We start from the raw sequence: 18,161 nt of genomic DNA on the forward strand, positions 1-18,161 counted from the left end.
GAGTAGTTCCCCAGAGATTCTGATCTAATTTGTTTGGAGATCAGGACTTTTGAAAGTTTTACATGTGAATAAATGTGCAGCCAAGATGAAACTGTGTAGTCAACAATGAAATAAATCCCAATGAGAAGGTGGCCAGGACCAGGGAGGCTCAACCACGTGCATTAAGTAGCTGTGCCCGTGGGAGCCAGAGCCCAGTCTCAGATGTGACTGATACTGGGAACAAGGAAGCGTACTTCAGGGTGGGGTGGGGGCGGAGGGTGTTAGTAGCCCAGATCCAGGAACCAGGTTTCAGGGCCAGAAAAGTTTTATTTTAAGAAACCAGATAGGAAATCTGCCTGATTACAATACATCTGGGGTAAGGTACTGAAAAGGGGTCTAAATCTTAGTTACAAAGGAGACTCAAATGCTAAAACAAGTGGAATCAACAACAAACACAACATGGAGTCCTTGATGGGGGAGAGATTTGTACTCAAGGGGAAAGTAATCCCGAGCCAGCAGAGAGTGCTTAAGTGGCTCTAGGATCCCAGTAGAGCAGAGAGGAATCTACGTGAGATGATGTTTGGAAAATGCTCTTTGGACTCTCGGTGACCACCACCACCTCACTGAGGCACAGGTAAAGGAAGTGGGACGGCAGAGGGCCTCTTTCCAAAGCAGAGCAGGCCAGAAACTTCTGGGAATGCCCCCTTTGGATGGCAAAGTTGGGACGTGCGGAAAGGGGCCTCAGCTCAGTGCCTGGCTCTGCGCTGCATTCCTGTGAACTCACTAATACCATTTGATGATGGTGCTTCAGGCTCTCCCTCTCCCTTCCCAATAATGGATGATCCATTAATCTTGATTTGACAACTACATTAGAGGTAACATCATCGGCTCAAAGAGCTGTGCTGCAGTTGAGGCTACTTGGCCAGTTCCAAAGTGGCAACCATCTCTCTCCAAAGCAGCTGTAACTGTTGACCGAAGGGCAAGGTTTTGATCAGCAGAACAGGGATTTCTGGGCACAGATCCATCTTCCAGCCTGGTTTAGATAGCTCGCAGCTGGGGGATGATCCACGTCAAAGGAAATAATAATGTGCATTCAGTATGTCTATTCACAAAGCTGTATCTGATCCAACACACTCAAATAAAAAATAGGACTTTTATTATTGACTTGAATTCTTTTTTTTTAAGATTTATTTATCTGAAAGGCAGAGGGAGGAGGAGCGAGAGAAAGAGATTGATTTTTCATCTGCTGGTTCACTCCCTAAATGGCCATTATGGTCAAGTCTGGGTCAGGCTGAAACCAGGAGCCAGGAACTCTATCCAAGACTCCCGCGTGGGTAGCAGAGGCCCCGGTACTTGGCCCATTTTCCACTGCCTTTCCACGTGCATTAGCAGGAAGCCGCATCAGAAGTGGAGAAGAGGGGACTCAAACCGGTGCTCCAATGTAGGATGTAGGGGTTGCAAGCAGGGGCTTAACCCACTGCTCCACAACACCAATGCATATTGACCTACATCTTAATGATGCACAAAACACGTTAGCAAAAATGTCAGGGATTTCATTTTGGAAAAAAAAAAGTGATTGATAATAGAGTGAATAATACTGAAATTCAAAAGAGCTGACAGGATGAAGGAAGATGCAAGAATGTAAAAACCAAAGTTTCAGAGGAGTAATTTGCTTAGAGTCAAATATTCAGTTAATATTCTTCAAATAGTGAAAGAGTTGTCAGGTGCAGGAGGACAAATTCTCCATAAGTGCAACAGTTAAAATCAGGAAATGGCTCAGTCCAGACTTCCATTAAAGCAATAATGTTTCTTCCAGTTTAATCCATGAGTGGAACAGGCTTCTTCACACAGTGTTTTTTTTTCCCCCTATACATGGGTGCACAACTTTGTTAAACCAATGTATTTTCATTTTGATTTTAAAATAATACATTCTGGGACAGGCATCTGATGCAGCAGGTCAGATGCTGCTTGGGACAACCACATCACGTATCTGAGTGCCTGGCTTCCAGTCCTGGCTGTTCCCTGGATTCCAGCTTCCTGCTGGTATGCACCCTGGGAGGTAGCAGATGATGGCCCAGGGAGTTAGGTCCCTGCCACCCACTTGGGAGACCTAGATTGAGCCCTAGCCTCCCCAGACCTAGCTATTGCAGGCATTTGGGGAGTGAACCAACAAATGGAGGTTTCTCTTTGTCTTCTGTTTCTGTCTGCCTTTCAAAATAAATAAATTCTGAAAATACTGCTTTCTTACAAGATAGCAAAGTGTTGCCGTAACAAACACCTTTTTAAAATTGCAGGTAAGATTAGATTGGTTATCATCAATCCCAGTATCTTTTCTGTGATATGAAGAGAGATGATTTAAGTGAAATCTTTATGAGAGGCAAGAAAAATATGACTTCCTGATACATCTTTTAGTTTTGAATTTCTTTATTCTATTGGCTTTAACCATAGGAATTGCCAGTCTTTGACCATTTGATCCACAAAAACTAATTTCATGCCACTGACCTAATAAAAACATTGCATATAAATGAAGTAAGCCATGGTTTTGATCTTCTCATGTAGTCCCTATTGTAATCAGAAGTGAGTCTGTTAAAAATATGAATTCAGGTATAACTATATAACTTTGGAGTCTGATAGCCTTGGATTTAAATTCTGGCTCAGTCCTAGTGATTTTTTTTTAAACTGTAGAACCTCTGCCACTATTTGTAAAGTGGAGTTGGCGATGCCTGCTTCACAATGAGCCTGCTGCAGATGGCATGAAACGAGCATATTAATTCATCTGGGACGATATATGACTCATGTAGTCTCTATGAGCTTATATTCACATTCAAGTGAATACACCTTTGAAATGGCTTTTAGGATTCAACTGATTATTTTCCTTCTTGGAAAATTTTTGGTATACTAATGGAACTATTATGTTTCCTTAACAGAAAAGGTTACAAAATATTGTGATGAAACAGGAGTTTGGTTTAAACACCCTGGGAACAACCAAACCTGGTCCAACTATACTATGTGTAATGCGTTCACTCCTGAGAAACTACAGGTAGGCTGGGTTTCACATCTCAGCGTGGGGTGAGAATGCCATTAGGTGTGCATGGAAATGGATGCATAACTGTGCAGTATCTGCTACCCAGAAGCCAGGATATCTTTACCAAAGAAAATCAGATGATGACCTGTTAAGTTCTAGGTTCTCCATGCAATGGCATTAGAGCAAATAATGTTTCACTTCTTGCTTGTCACTCAGTGTCAATGGACGTTCCGTGTGCAGATGGAATCAGGTGATTTATGGCAAAGGAATTGTGTCCAAAGAGCAGTTGATGGGATTCTCACTGACACCAGAAATTAGGTAGCATTTTCAAGGGCTCCCTAACATCTCTCGCCTTCCGGAAGACTTATAAAACTACAGATTTTTCCACAAGGCACAAGCTAATGGTTGTCTCTTCATGTTGGAGATGGTGTTAGTTTTACTATCAGACTTCAAAGGAACCCCTAAAATGGGACTTCTTGTCAGCCCATGGATACAGGGTGGCTGTTTACATTATTTCCAGAAGGAGCCCATTCTGATTTGTTAGCACTTATGTCTTGGTGGCAGTTAAATATTTTGACATCATCTCTGGTAGAAATATTTATTTAAGCAAATTGGGGGGGAAGCCCAGATCTTCGATCAGATCCATTGGAAATGTAAAAAGATCACTAAGCCTGCAATTAGCCTTCCTAGTCCGCGGACCTGGGAGAAACAGTTAGTCAAGTTTCCTTATCCAGGCATCTCTGAGAATCCTGCCGGCTGCAGCAGGAACCTACAGTAGTGTTCCCTTCAAGGTGGGGCAGTGAACTCAGTAATTTCTGGGCTGGAAGCTAAAAGCACATCATGCTTCTGTTTTCTCTTAAGAAGCATGGGAGTATAGGAAACTTTCCTTTTATTAAAAACAGAACAAACAACAGCAAAAGGTAAGCAAGTTGATTAGATTAGCAACCAGTTGATTGGAAGGACCCCTTGTCACAAGCATAGATAGAGAGCACTAAAGCCAATGACCTCTTCACAAACTGCCGAGTCCACCCTGAAAATCAGATTCATGTCTTCACCCTAAAAGAGAGCTGTTGACTTGCTAAAGTCTGATTGAAATGACAGCTTACAGTTAGGAATTTCCTAAATGAGTGCTGGATGTGACTTCACCAAATATATATATATTTAGTTAATAGATATGTGTATATATTTAGTTAACACTATACATATATATATATGTATATAAAACCATGTTAACTGAATTGTTAGAAATAGTGCAAATTCAAATAAACAGTTCTCAAGTGTTGCCATGTTTGACCATCCCACACTGGTCACATCTCAGAAGGAAATGAAGAATTCTAAGATATGTTCCCTTCTATAATGATTAAAATTATTTACACAAATCTTCCATACAAATATTGTCACAAAAACTGATGAAAACAATCTAGAATAAAATTTTTTTATTTGTTTGTTTGACGGGCAGAGTGGACAGTGAGAGAGAGAGACAGAGAGAAAGGTCTTCCTTTGCCGTTGGTTCACCCTCCAATGGCCACCGCGGCCGGCATGCTGCAGCAGGCGCACCGTGCTGATCCGAAGGCAGGAGCCAGGTACTTATCCTGGTCTCCCATGGGGTGCAGGGCCCAAGCACTTGGGCCTTCCTCCACTGCACTCCCTGGCCACAGCAGAGAGCTGGCCTGGAAGAGGGGCAACCAGGACAGAATCCGGCGCCCCGACCAGGACTAGAACCCGGTGTGCCGGTGCCACAAAGCGGAGGATTAGCCTACTGAGCCACGGCGCCAGCCTAGAATATAATTGTTAAAAATTTTATTCAGTCCTGAGAGGGACAGAAAGATGGCACCTGAATTATGAGTTGCTGATTTAGTCTTACCCAGTTAGACGACCCTAATTCAGAGGAATACATTTGTTTGTTTGCTTTTTTAAGTGAGGGAAACTTTATATTTTTAAGTGAGGGCAACTCTGAAGGCAACTAAAACAATGAGTCTATTTATAGAAGTCAGCTTTCAAAAATAGCTGGGAATTAAGTTATGTGAATTTTCTTGGAAAATAGCCAGAAAACAAATTCCTAGGAGAAAAGACAGAAGCTGAAAAGATTCTTAAATTCTACCTACCCAAGGAAACTATCTGAATGTGTTTTTTTGTTTCAGCTGCAGTTATAAATCAACTATTCCAACTTTGTTATCATTACTTGTGAGGGTTTAAATACTGTTAGGAAATTGATATCAACAAAGAAAATGGGCCACAATATGTAAATACCCGTCAGATGGTATAATGGGCACAATTCAGGAGAAGCTGATTAGTCCACTTGGAAATTCTGAGGACTAAGAAGGGAATATTTGTCTCAGGACAGCAATAATGCACGTAACCAACGAGTTCTGTGAGCTTTGAGAGTGTTTTAGTAGAACTGGTGTTTCAATCTCAGACTTTCACAAGGCGATTAACAAGAATGGGAGTGTTCCAGGTTATGTGAATATTCCATATTTATCCTAAAACACCAAAGAACATATTCAACTTATCTACACTACATTTGTGTTCATACCAAGACCCCAGTAAACTGTGGAAGAAACTTCAAATAAGAAGTCAAGCAGTAAAAACACATCTACAACATTATACACACATTATGCTTCATTAAGAAAAAGAGCAAGTGAAAACAAAAACCCCCAGTTCCAACAGATTCCTCTCTACTTCAGTTAGAACTGATGAAATGAAATAATACTAATTGCAAAAGCTGGTGTCAAAATTGTGTGTGTATGTATGCGAGAGACAGAGGCAGAGACCGAGAGAGATGGATGACTGGATCAATCTCTTCTTTTTGTATGGTGAAAATGAAATCTCTTCTTTCTGTATGATGACTAGGCTAAAGATGCTATGGTATGCCATTAATGAAGGAAGACATTCTTTTGGAGTCAACTAACATACAACTATAAGCGAAGAACTAACATTAAGCATGACTATGGGAAAAAAAGAATTAAATGGCTGTCAAGGAGAAAAGTTTTGGTTCTTCAACCAGCTAAATTTTAATGATACTATTTTTTTATTTTTCAAATTTCCTTTTTTAATTGACATATAAAATTGTTTGTATTTTAATCCTAGGTTAAGCAAAATCACCTGCCACCATACTTTCTGCTCCCTCTGTTTATACCTAGTGCTGAGAGACAGGAGAATACGGATATTAGATTACTATTCTGCCAGGTCTGTGAAGTAGACATGGCCAATGTCTATGATAAGACTCCCGAAATTAAACCTAGCCTGCATCATTTGCTGGGCATAAGAATGATAATTTTTAACGCTTTGAAAACTTACATATAATTTTTATGTGTCTGTTAAGAAACTTGAAAATAATAATAATAAAGCTAGTTCTGAAATATATTTTTAAATGAGTTTAATTCATCTCAAGGCACTTTATTCTTTAAAATCAATTGTTTCTATTAAATAATGAGTAAAGATAAAAATAATTTCATTCTCTGAAATATTTGTTGTAATTTTAGTATCCTTTTTTAAAGGAGGAAACAATGTATTGATTTATACTTGTATTTAGAAATAGAAGCTATTTCCCCTTTGTATAATTATTTACTCATCTGTGGTTTCTACATTTTTTTCTGTGTTCCAGAATGCGTACGTGCTATACTATCTGGCTATTGTGGGTCATTCTCTGTCGATTTTCACCTTGGTGATTTCCTTGGGGATTTTTATGTGTTTCAGGTGAGTACGTGGACTGCCTCTACTCTTTATTCTAAATTATTGAAGTAACTGGTAAATTCTGCAAGAGTGAGGTTGAGGATTACCTGCTAGTCACAAGAAACAGGCAACTGTAGGAGCCATGACGTAGCCAGAAAATGAAATGAATAACATGGTTTTTTAACCCCATCTTTGAGGTTAACAGGGCATACTCGCTATCACTTTCAAAGGCAGTATTCCTCCCCAAAATCATACATCATCCTTGTGAGCCCGAGAGTATACTGTGGTAAGAGAGTAAAGGTACCACTTGCTGTGGCTAAGGCTCCTCGTGGGGATCTTCGACCTTCTCTTATCCCCACTCGAATAGAGGAAGACCACAGACACCAGTTCAGATGCACTCTGCCCAGCAGTGAGCTCCGTCACAAGGAGATTTGGCCAGAAAAGAAATGGGGCTGGGAAGGCCAAGAAGGGGTTACCTAGGAAAGAAGCTGAGTCCTCAGTCTCTCTGCTGGCGTTAACTCACACCGTGCAGAGGAAGGAGAGCTTCTGGAAGATGGCGGCACGTTGTCTAGGGTCAATTCTGTGCCCTTGCAAGCCTATCGTTGTTAACCACAGTCATCTTCCAAGACTCGCCAATGAGCCCGTGGTTATAAAGTAAATTGAAATTATGTTATGCAAAAATTGAAGGAACAAAAAAAGAAATGAAGGAGACTGGATTGAGCGAGGGAGAGAGGGAAATGTGGTTATCTTAGAATTGTATCTATGAAATGCATTAAATCTGTTTTTTTTAGGTTAATAAAATTTTTAAAAAGACATTTAGAAGAATAAAATTCCAATGAGGATTAAAATGAGTCTATGTACTTGATTGATTATCTACAACAAAACGATTAAGCTAATACTGACACTGATTCTACAAAAATGGAGAATTTAGGATGTTGATTCTAATTTTTAGGAAAGACCTTATAACTTACGTGAGGCAGTAACATTGTTGTGTTAATTTGGTGTCATGTCTTTAAATGAGAGGTCTGAGGTATTATACTAACCCATTTTTTGTTGTTTGTGTAATAAGTTTTTATTTATATAAGGTGAACAAATTTCATGTATTTCAGATACACAGATTTAGGAGCTTGGCGATACTACCCACCCTACCCTCCCTACTGCCCTGTGCCCATCCTCCCTGCTCCTTCCTTTCTTAGTCCTTCTTTTAATTTTTACAATGGCATACTCTGTTTTTTTTTTTTTTGAAGATTTATTTATAAACAAGCAACTGGTAAACATAGTCCAGACTTCAGTCAGTTTGAAGGGAGCATTTCTTAACTCCTTATTTTTCTAGTCACTTAAGTGATAAGATGTGAGAGTCAAGGAAGAATGTTTTTTCCAAGTATCATTTATATTAAGCTACTAAAAGTGAGTGTTTAAAATTGCAGCACATAGACAAAGTAAGACATTTCTTAGCTCCAGTTGGTCCCAAAGCAGTAAGATTTCAGTTAAACCCTTGAGAAAATAAGGGGAAAGATCATGTTGGAAGCATCTGATTTTGTCTTGGTATCTCTCAGTTCCAAGAGCTCACCAAAAAACATCTCAAATCTGGGAAGGGATCATAGTTTTATCAGTTTAAAATCTAACTCTAATAATAAGAAGATATAGGCCGGCGCCACGGCTCACTAGGCTAATCCTCCGCCTGAGACACCGGCACTCTGGGTTCTATTCCCGGTTGGGGTGCCGGATTCTGTCCCAGTTGTTCCTCTTCCAGTCCAGCTCTCTGCTGTGGCCCGGGAAGGCAGTGGAGGATGGCCCAAGTGCTTGGGCCCTGCACCTGCATGGGAGACCAGGAGGAAGCACCTGGCTCCTGGCTTTGGGTCTGCGCAGCGCGCCAGCCGCAATGCGCCAACCGTAGCGGCCACTTGAGGGGTGAACCAACAGAAAAAAAGGAAGACCTTTCTCTCTCTCTCTCTCTCTCTCACTCTCACTCTCACTCTGTCTAACTCTGCCTGTCAAAAAAAAAAAAAAGAAGAAGAAGAAGAAGATATAAACTTAAATAGCTAGATCTCCAAAGAAGAGACAACAACAAATGAATAAGATACGAAAAATACATGCTAAAATGTCAAATAGGTTCTTAAACCCTTCCAAACTAAAAATATCAGGGATGTCTGTTTTCTTAAGAAGTGAAGTATGTTCTTGACTTCTTTAATTTTCTTTAGTATTTGGATGACAGAAATATTAGACATGGTTGTTAAAGTAGAAAGGTATTTGATCAATGAACTTTTAATTAGCAAAAGTTTCCCAGAATTTCTGTACAGACACACAACCTGTCCTTAAGATTTGTACTCTACATTCTGAGAGTTTTGGATTTGTGCAGTTAAATGGCATCACCTGTATGAAACCTGAGCAAAAATGTAATCAGCACTTTCTTGCTTTTTTCCGTATTCCCAGAGTTGTTGTTTTGCAAAATCCAGTCAATTTCATAAAATTTTCATGAAGACAAAATGAGAAGTTATGCAGTTCCGCTTCTGAGACCTGATGCCGTGTTCATAATCATCCCATTGAAATCTCACTCAAAACTCTGCAAATGGTCCTTAGAAAGTCTGTAATGAGGAGTGACCCTGCAGGTGTCCTTAAACCAGCAGGTGAAGGGGTCCTGCAGAGGAATTTAAAGTCACTGAATATACAGGAGGTTATGGAATGGCAATGCTTCACTAGAAGTCTTGGAAAATTACTGAGTGAGATCATTAAAGGATGCCTCTAAACTTAATGAGGTTTTATTCTGAGTATGCCAAGGAAGGTAAAAGTCAGGATTATGTAACCCTGAAACAAATAGGAATCACGCTCCCTGTGCTACTGGAAAATTAATGTAGAGTGCATATCAAAAGTCTTTGTTATTTAGAAGAATAGAATTGAACTTCTATACCTTCTTTAATCTGGAGAAAAAAATATTTTAGTGATTCAAATCATAGAAAAGGCAATACTAAAAGTCGTAACTGTATAGAAATTTAAATAACTCCAGGATGATATACGGGTTATTTCTGGTCCACCTGTCAAATATAAAAGACATTCAGATAACATTCAGTTTCAACATTTGCAGGAAGAATTGAAGTAGCAACATGGAGAAGGATTGAACAAGACCATCAAATTAGTTCAGCGAGAGCTCTCACTACTAGATGCCAACTGTAAATGTCACAAAGAGAGCTAAGATGAGGATCCTTTAGGGAAGAATAGTTTGGGGAAGTCACAGGAGTAGACATTTATTGTACTTTGGTCCTGACTATTTTCAGGAATTTTGCAATCAGTCCACTTACCCCATGATTGCCACTTAAAATTTATCAGTTTTCATTATTCTAAATACTGTGTTCTTTCAAAATAAAAAACTTTCATTGTTATTCATCATGATCAATTGGTACCCATGCCTTTCTAATTGTAAAATAGCTTAAATATCTGTTACTCCTATGTGAAAGTTGCTAGAAATACATGTGGGAAATCAGTGTCTTCATTATATGACAAAAAGTATAGGTAGTCATAGAGGTAGTAGAAGGAGGCTTCCACTAGGGCATCTAGATGTTTACCACCACTCAGTGTTCCGTACAATTCTGTCCACACATTAGATGAATAGATGGTGTTCAGTCCTCCATTATACATCTTTGACTGCCTTCCTATTCTCCCAGGGAACCTGCTAAATCAAAAATATCAAAAATGGCATCCTTTCTTCCAACTTACCATTTTATTTTTGGATTTCAATATTTATTTAAATACCAAACAAATTCTGCAAGTTTAGGGACATAAATGTGAAGTGCATTTTTTTTTGTATTTGAACTTTTATTTAGTGAATGTAAATTTCCAAAGTACAGTTTATGGATTATTATGGCTTTTCCCCCCCATAACTTCCCTCCCACCCACAACCCTTCCATCTCCCGCTCCTTCTCCCCTTCCATTCATGTCGAGATTCATTTTCAATTCTCTTTATATACAGAAGATCAATTTAGTTTATAATAAGTAAAGATTTCATCAGTATGCACCCACATAGAACATAAAGTGTAAAATACTGTTTGAGTACTAGTTATAGCATTAATTCACACTGAACAACACATTAAGGACAGAGATCCTACATGAGGAGTAAGTACACAGTGACTCCTGTTGTTGACTTAACAATTTGACACTCTTGTTTATGGCATCAGTAATCACCCTAGGCTCTAGTCATGAGTTGCCAAGGCTATGGAAGCCTTTTGAGTTCACAACTCCAATCTTATTTAGACAAGGTCATAGTCAAAGTGGAAGTTCTCTCCTCCCTTCAGAGAAAGGTACCTCCTTCTTTGATGGCCCGATCTTTCCGCTGGGATCTCACTTGCAGAGATCTTTCATTTAGGTCCTCTTTTTTTTGCCAGAGTGTCTTGGCTTTCCATGCCTGAAAATATTCTCATGGGCTCTTCAGCCAGGTCCGAATGCCCTAAAGGCTGATTCTGAGGCCAGAGTGCTGTTTAGGACATCTGCCATTCTATGAATCTGCTGTGTATCCCACTTCCCATGTTGGATCTTTCTCTCCCTTTTTGATTCTATCAGTTAGTATTAGCAGACACTAGTCTTGTTTATGTGATCCCTTTGACTCTTAGACCTATCAGTGTGATCAGTTGTGACCTGAAATTGATCACCTGGACTAGTGAGATGGCATTGGTACATGCAACCTTGATGGGATTGAATTGGAATCCCCTGGCATGTTTCTAACTCCCCCATTTGGGGCAAGTCCTATTGAGCATGTCCCAATTTGTACATCTCTTCCCTCTCTTATTCCCACTCTTATATTTAACAGGGGTCACTTTTCAGTTAAATTTAAACACCTAAGAATAATTGTGTGTTAATTACAGAATTAAACCAGTCATATTAAGTAGAACAAAAAAAATACTAAAAGGGATAAAGTATTAAATTGTACATCAACAGTCCAGACAAGGGCTGATCAAGTCACTGTTTCTCATAGTGTCCCTTTCACTTCAACAGGTTTCCTTTTTTGTGCTTGGTTAGTTGTCACCAATTAGGGAGAACATATGATATTTGTCCCTTTGGGACTGGCTTAATTCACTCAGCATGATGTTTTCCAGATTCCTCCATTTTGTTGCAAATGACAGGATTTCATTGTTTTTTACTGCTGTATAGTATTCTATAGAGTACATGTCCCATAATTTCTTTATCCAGTCTACTGTTGATGGGCATTTGGGTTGATTCCAGGTCTTAGCTATTGTGAATTGAGCTGCAATAAACACTGAGGTGCAGACAGCTCTTTTGTTTGCCAATTTAATTTCCTTTGGGTAAATTCCAAGGACTGGGATGGCTGGGTTGAATGGTAGGGTTATATTCAGCTTTCTGAGGAATCTCCAGACTGACTTCCATAGTGGTTTTACCAGTTTGCATTCCCACCAACAGTTTGTGTCCCTTTTTCCCCACATCCTCTCCAGCATCTGTTGTTGGTAGATTTCTGAATGTGAGCCATTCTAACCAGGGTGAGGTGAAACCTCATTGTGACAAAAGAGAACTGTTGGTCATATCATGGCATATTGTTCACACGTAGAACGGTTGTGATATGAAAAGAACCGAAAATAATTATTATAAGGGAATTCCTTGAAGATAAGCATTCTGTGCTCAGTCTTAAGGCATGAAGTCTCTTTCCAAAAGGAAAGATGTAGAATATATTGTGCTGTGATTTTTTTGTAGGAGTATTAATGCAGTTTATTCCACATTATTCCCTCTCTTATCCTCTCCTGGCCTCAGTTTTCATTTCCTTTGTGAACCAGGTGTGAAAATGAGATAAAGAAAATCTTAAAATGTTATAATGGAAGGTACGACTTGGGCTTGTACCAGTTACAGAGAATGATTTCTAATTGATGTTTTCCCACGCACCAGTAAATTTATGACAATCTTTAATTGTTTTATTATTTGCTGCTTTCCTCGTTTACTTCAAATGTAACTATAATCAAACTGTATTCTATAGGAGCAAACCCTGCTCTCTCTCACCTTGTGACAGTAAAGTGATCTACAAGATCTGCAAAACCCAAAGCACACAAATGCCTCCTCATACAACTGCAAGCTCTCAAAGAGCACACACACATAAGACAGAGCAACTCATTGAAACAAATCCTAATGTGAAAGATTTATACCAGATTAAATAAAACTGTAAAAATGACTATTAGCATTAGCCTTAAAAAATGACATCTTAAGGTTCACACTCTGGTAGGTCATTATCTCTTCTTTGCATCTGAATGACACTTTGGGTCAAGACAGAAGTACATTATGTTGTCTTATCTTCCCACTTATGGAGAAGCTATAGTACTTAGGCTTTGCTGTCACAAATAATAACCAGTGTTCTTTCCATCTGAATGCCTGTTTTCTTATCAGGGGAATAAAGTATAGATAACATCAGGTTTGTGCTATTTCAACTTAAGACATTTCAGGTCTGACAGGAAAATGTTGTCAGTTTTTCTTATGCTCATTTAAGCAAAAGGATGTATGTGCTGATTTTTTGAATGTTAAATTTAGTTCCTCCTCTCTAGCATCTCACACTTTTTTATAATTTTTTTCATTTTTCATGTTAATGTAGTATTAATATGGAGAACAAACTCAATGAAGTTTATAGATACAATTCTTCTTTTAAAGGTTTTTATTTGAAGGCAGAATTGCAGAGGCAGAAAGAGGGGGAAGAAGAGGGAGAGAGGGAGATATTTAGGTCTTCCATCTGCTAGTTCACTCCCCAGATGGTCACAATGGCTGTAGCTGCACCAATCTGCAGCCAGGAGTTTCTCCCCAGTCTCCCACACAAGTGCAGGGACTCAAGGACTTGGGCCATCTTCCACTGCTTTCCCAGGCCATAGCAGAGAGCTGGATCAGAAGAGGAACAGCTGGGACTGGAACCGATGCCCATATGGGATGCTGGCACTGCAGGCAGTGGCTTTACCCGCTACACCACAGTGCCAGCCTCCATACTTACAATTCTAAGGATATAATGATACTCACACCTATTTAAAGCCACTATCACAATACAAGTAAATGAGCGGCTGTGGGTCATAGAGTCCCTGGGATTAGAAGCTGCCTATTTGTCTACATTGGATCCCTACTGTCTCCCACAAGGCCTGGATCATAAACAGTACACAGGAATATGTGTTGGACCATTGACTGAATTTTTATATATTTAAAGTATCTCACTTCAAAAAGATGAGTATAAATGTCATCGAGTCAGTGTAATAGCAATTTTAGAACTCAGTAAGCAGAAATTGTATTGAAATGTCCAAAAAACAAACTCATATGCAAGCCTTAGTCATGCCCTTACTTTAGAGACCAAACTTTAGACTGCCATTCTCTCTGTCCCACTGATGAATGTTCCGTGTCTCTCATATCCATTCTATACTCACACAAGTACACAGTACTGGAAATATATTTTCGCTCGTGTTCAGCGAAAGAATAATGTTCAATAGTAGTGAGTACCTAACTGAAGGCAAATGCTCACTATGATACAGAGTATAAGTTACGAAACACCACTGAGTATAATTCTTTAATATACTAGCAGCATTTTCAGTGGTCACAGCTCAAAGAAAAAAAGTTGTTTCTTAAATTAAAAAAAAAATAATATTAAGCCATACAATGATTCAGACACTGTTTCAGATGCATTAAACAAATTCCTTTAGCATTTTAATTTTAGTAGAAGAAGTGAGAGAATAATAGGCAATAAACTAATACATCCTGTGTCAGACAGTGATTAATGATAAAAAGGAAAAAAAATCGCAGGGGCACAAGGACCAGAGAGCAAGCTGGAGAAGGTGGAAGTATGTTTTGTTCATGGTGGTTTGCGTTTATTCGGGAGATTGAAACTAATAACGTCTTTTAAGCTGATCTGGTGCCGTCAGTCGATTACTGAACATCACCCAGTCAAAGGAAAGCAGGCATGAGAATACCAGTACTGTGTGACACGTGCATTCCTACTCCTTAGTTCTGGATAATGTCAGTTGTCATTGGTCTGAGGCAATCTGAATCCAATGATGGAACCATAGATGTTTACCCCAGTGAGAAGAATTATCCAACGCTGTTAGGACTGTGCGGAAGGTGGCAGTCACAGATGCAGTCGAGCCAAATGCAGCAATGGAGATGGAAGAGTCCCTGCAGGGAATGGACGGAATCTTTCACCCAGGCGACATTTTCCTTTTCAAGTCTTCAGTTTGCAACCTGCCCTTTGTGCTGTTGTAAAGCCAGTTAAGTTTGATTTTTTTTAAGAACTGAGAGCCCAGTCTGTTGTTGTTTTGTTTTGTTTTTAATTTGTTTCATTTATTTGAAAGGCAGAGAGAAAGAGAGAGAGAGAGAGAGAGAGAGAGAGAGAGATCCATCCATCCATCCATCCATCCGCTGGTTCACTGCCGTTTGGCTACAAGAGCCATGGCTGGGCCAGATCAAAGCCAAGATCCAGGAGCTTCCTCGGGGTGTCCAATGGGGGTAGCAGGAGTCCAAGCACTTGGGGCCATCTTTTGTGACTTTCTCAGGCCCTTAGCTGAAAGTTGGATCAAAAGTGGAGCAACCAGGACTCAAACTGGGGCCCACATGGGATGCCAGTGTTGCAGGCAGTGACTTTATCCATAATCACAATGCTGGCCCCAGGTTTGGTTTATTTAAGAAATTTCCCTGTTGCTAAATAAAGTAGTCCATAGTTGGGGGTGGGAGGTAGAAACTGAGCAAGCGAGCTATTCTCTAAACCCTATCTTTACTATAGGCTGCCTCCAGGACATATTCTTGTAAAGTTCTGCATTCTATCCCAGCTCAACAAATTCAAAATGTTTATTAGCTGCCTATTAATGTGGCTGGTGCTGTGACACAGTGGGTTAAAACTGCAGCCTGCAGCACCAGCATCCCATGAGGGAACTGGTTCCAGTCCTGGCTGCTCCACGTCTGATCCAGCTCCCTGCTAATGTGCCTGGGAAAGCAGCAGAAGATGGCCCAAGTCCTTGGGACCCTGCACCCATGTGGGAGACCTGGAAGAAGCTCATGGCTCCTGGCTTTGGCTTAGCCCAACCCCGGTCAGTGCAGCCATTTGGGGACTGAACTAGCAGGTGGAAGATCACTCCCTCTGTGTCTCCTCCTCTCTGCCTGCCAACTATGCCTCTCAAATAAATGAATAAATCTTATAAAAAATTCCTACTAATTCTAAACCTTGTGAAAAGTTGGAAAATGTAGCTCCTTTCATCCAAACCTGCTCAAACATATGCCCTTAGTATTAAAATTTACTTTTTACTACAGATAATTGGAGCTCACTTTCCTGAGTTGTAAATATAGGGAAGTAATGTAAGCAAACCCAGGTCATCTCCATATTTCATCTTTTCCTAGAATTTCCTTTCCCAGCCTTATTTTACACTATCCAGTTTTTAGGAATAGTTACATAATGAGTGATTGGCATTGTTAAGTGCATGTGTTAAGTTTTCACTTGGTGAATACATCATAGCAACATTTTTTTGGCTGCATCAAACATGATAAAACACACTTTTTGTTCATCTAGAATTATCATTTCAACTTTGATAGCCATGATGCAGCCTTGCTCTATTGTATACAAAAAATGAAATACAACATTCAAACTCATGTTTATTTGTCGCTCCCCCTCTTCATGGAGGAACGACACTAAACCCTGCCTAGGCTTCATATCCGAGTCACGGCACCATTATGTCGCTCCCCCTCTTCGTGGAGGAACGACACAGGACCCTGCGTTGTTCTTTCGTCTGCTCGGCACTCCCCGGGTTTGCTGCTGGTTCTTCCCGGGTTGGCTGCCATCCCTTCCACCTCCGTGGAAGGGCGGTTCCCCCTGGCCACTTTCCCCACTTCCGCAGGGGAGCGGCACACCGCCGGCCGGCTCTCTCGGGGGCTGCACAGGTGTTCCCTCAGATGTTCCCCTTAGATGTTCCTCCTGCATGTTGTCTCTCTCCTCCTTTATAGTCCTCTTCCGCCAATCCCAACTCGGCTGCCCACACGCCGAGTACGCTGCTCTCCTCCAATCAGGAGCAGGATCAGCTCCTGGAGGTCATCACTCAAGTTGGCAAGAGGCAGCTGCGTAGAAGCTGTTTTCTCCTCTCCCAGCGCCATATTGTTGGAGAGCAGATGCATAGAATAAGTCTTAATTCCAGTAACTTAGTCTAGTCCGGGTTGCTCCCCACATTTATTGGTGTGAATATTCACACCAACATATGTGTATGGGTATGTGAGACAGAGGATGAAGAAATAAAAACCTTAATTTCTTGATACCCAAAATTACTCTCCTAAGAAGCAACAGCATTTCTGTAATTCTCATCAGACCCAAACTATCACATCTCACCCCAAGGTCAAATTTGAGTGTACCTGGAATTTTCTGCCCATGTGTGAACTCTACCATCAGAAGGGTGTACAGCAATGATTCCAAGTGGAAGAGGAGCTCTAAGAAGATGCTACAAGAAATGGGAGAAGAAAAAGTTAGGAGAAGCAAAGCCTGCACATGCAGTGACCCGAGGACATGGCTTCAGCCCCTCATCACGGGTGACCTTCGTTCTGACGTCACGCTCTCTTACCCCATTTGCCATGTATTTTTTGCCTGATTACAGCAACGAACAACAGATTTTTTTTCCTTTGAAGCACACTCCAAACCCTTATGGGATCTCAGTTTTAAGAGCCCTTCTCTTAATTAATCTACAACATTGGTTATAATTAAAAGTGATTTTATCGCTCATCAGTTATTATATAAAGTCACCCTGAGGACTGAAAAAGATGAGCTACTATGACTGGAGAGATATTTTTAAAGCTGTTTCAAAAATCAGACAGAAAAGCAGTAATGAGGCTTAAAGATGAGACTGACCTCACTCATTTCTTTTACAAGTTCATGAAAAGTTGAATTAAAGGATAAGTTTATTTTGTTGTCAAGAAAAATGGAACTCAAGCATAGTTTTCATCTTTTCAAAGATTCATAGTACACTCCCTCATCTGTTGCTAAGAATAGGAATAAGATTACTCAATGGCTCTTTTTCCAGGTACTCCAACATTTCGGCACTGATTGATGCCCTGTGTCTCTTTTGGTCCCAGGAGTCTTGGTTGCCAGCGGGTGACCCTGCATAAGAACATGTTTCTGACTTACATTCTGAACTCTATGATTATCATCATCCACCTGGTTGAAGTTGTGCCCAACGGCGAGCTGGTGAGAAGGGATCCGGTAAGCACTGCACGGTTCTGTCTTTCGTTCTATTCTGAAGGAGATGGCACCTGTAAACAGTGAACAGGGTGCTCATGTTTGATTTAATCAGAGGTTATGTGTGTGGTCATATTGACTTTCACAGTGGAATTTTGTGTTAAGCCACGTAGTCCACTTCTTTGTAGTTCTTGGAAGTAATTGTTACATGTTTTGTTAAAAGGCTGGGAATATTTGCATCATAATAATTAAATGGAAATGGTGAGATAAATCATGAATTTTTTGTGACTAATAATTCAGTAACATCTATGAGAAGTGTACTGAGCA

The 18,161-nt window shown here is 40.2% G+C and overlaps 1 protein-coding gene across 2 annotated transcripts in view; it reads left to right on the top strand.

Moving 5' to 3' along the window:
- The window catches only part of CALCR (calcitonin receptor), a 163,846-nt gene that overhangs the window by 116,943 nt on the left and 28,742 nt on the right, over positions 1-18,161 (top strand). For both annotated transcript variants that reach the window (XM_008261488.3, NM_001082375.2), the window contains 3 exon segments: positions 2,907-3,019; positions 6,609-6,700; positions 17,732-17,858. In XM_008261488.3, the coding sequence (XP_008259710.3) occupies positions 2,907-3,019; positions 6,609-6,700; positions 17,732-17,858 (332 nt within the window).

This window comes from Oryctolagus cuniculus, chromosome 16 (genome assembly GCF_964237555.1).
Source record: "Oryctolagus cuniculus chromosome 16, mOryCun1.1, whole genome shotgun sequence".
NCBI classification, from domain to species: domain Eukaryota; kingdom Metazoa; phylum Chordata; class Mammalia; order Lagomorpha; family Leporidae; genus Oryctolagus; species Oryctolagus cuniculus.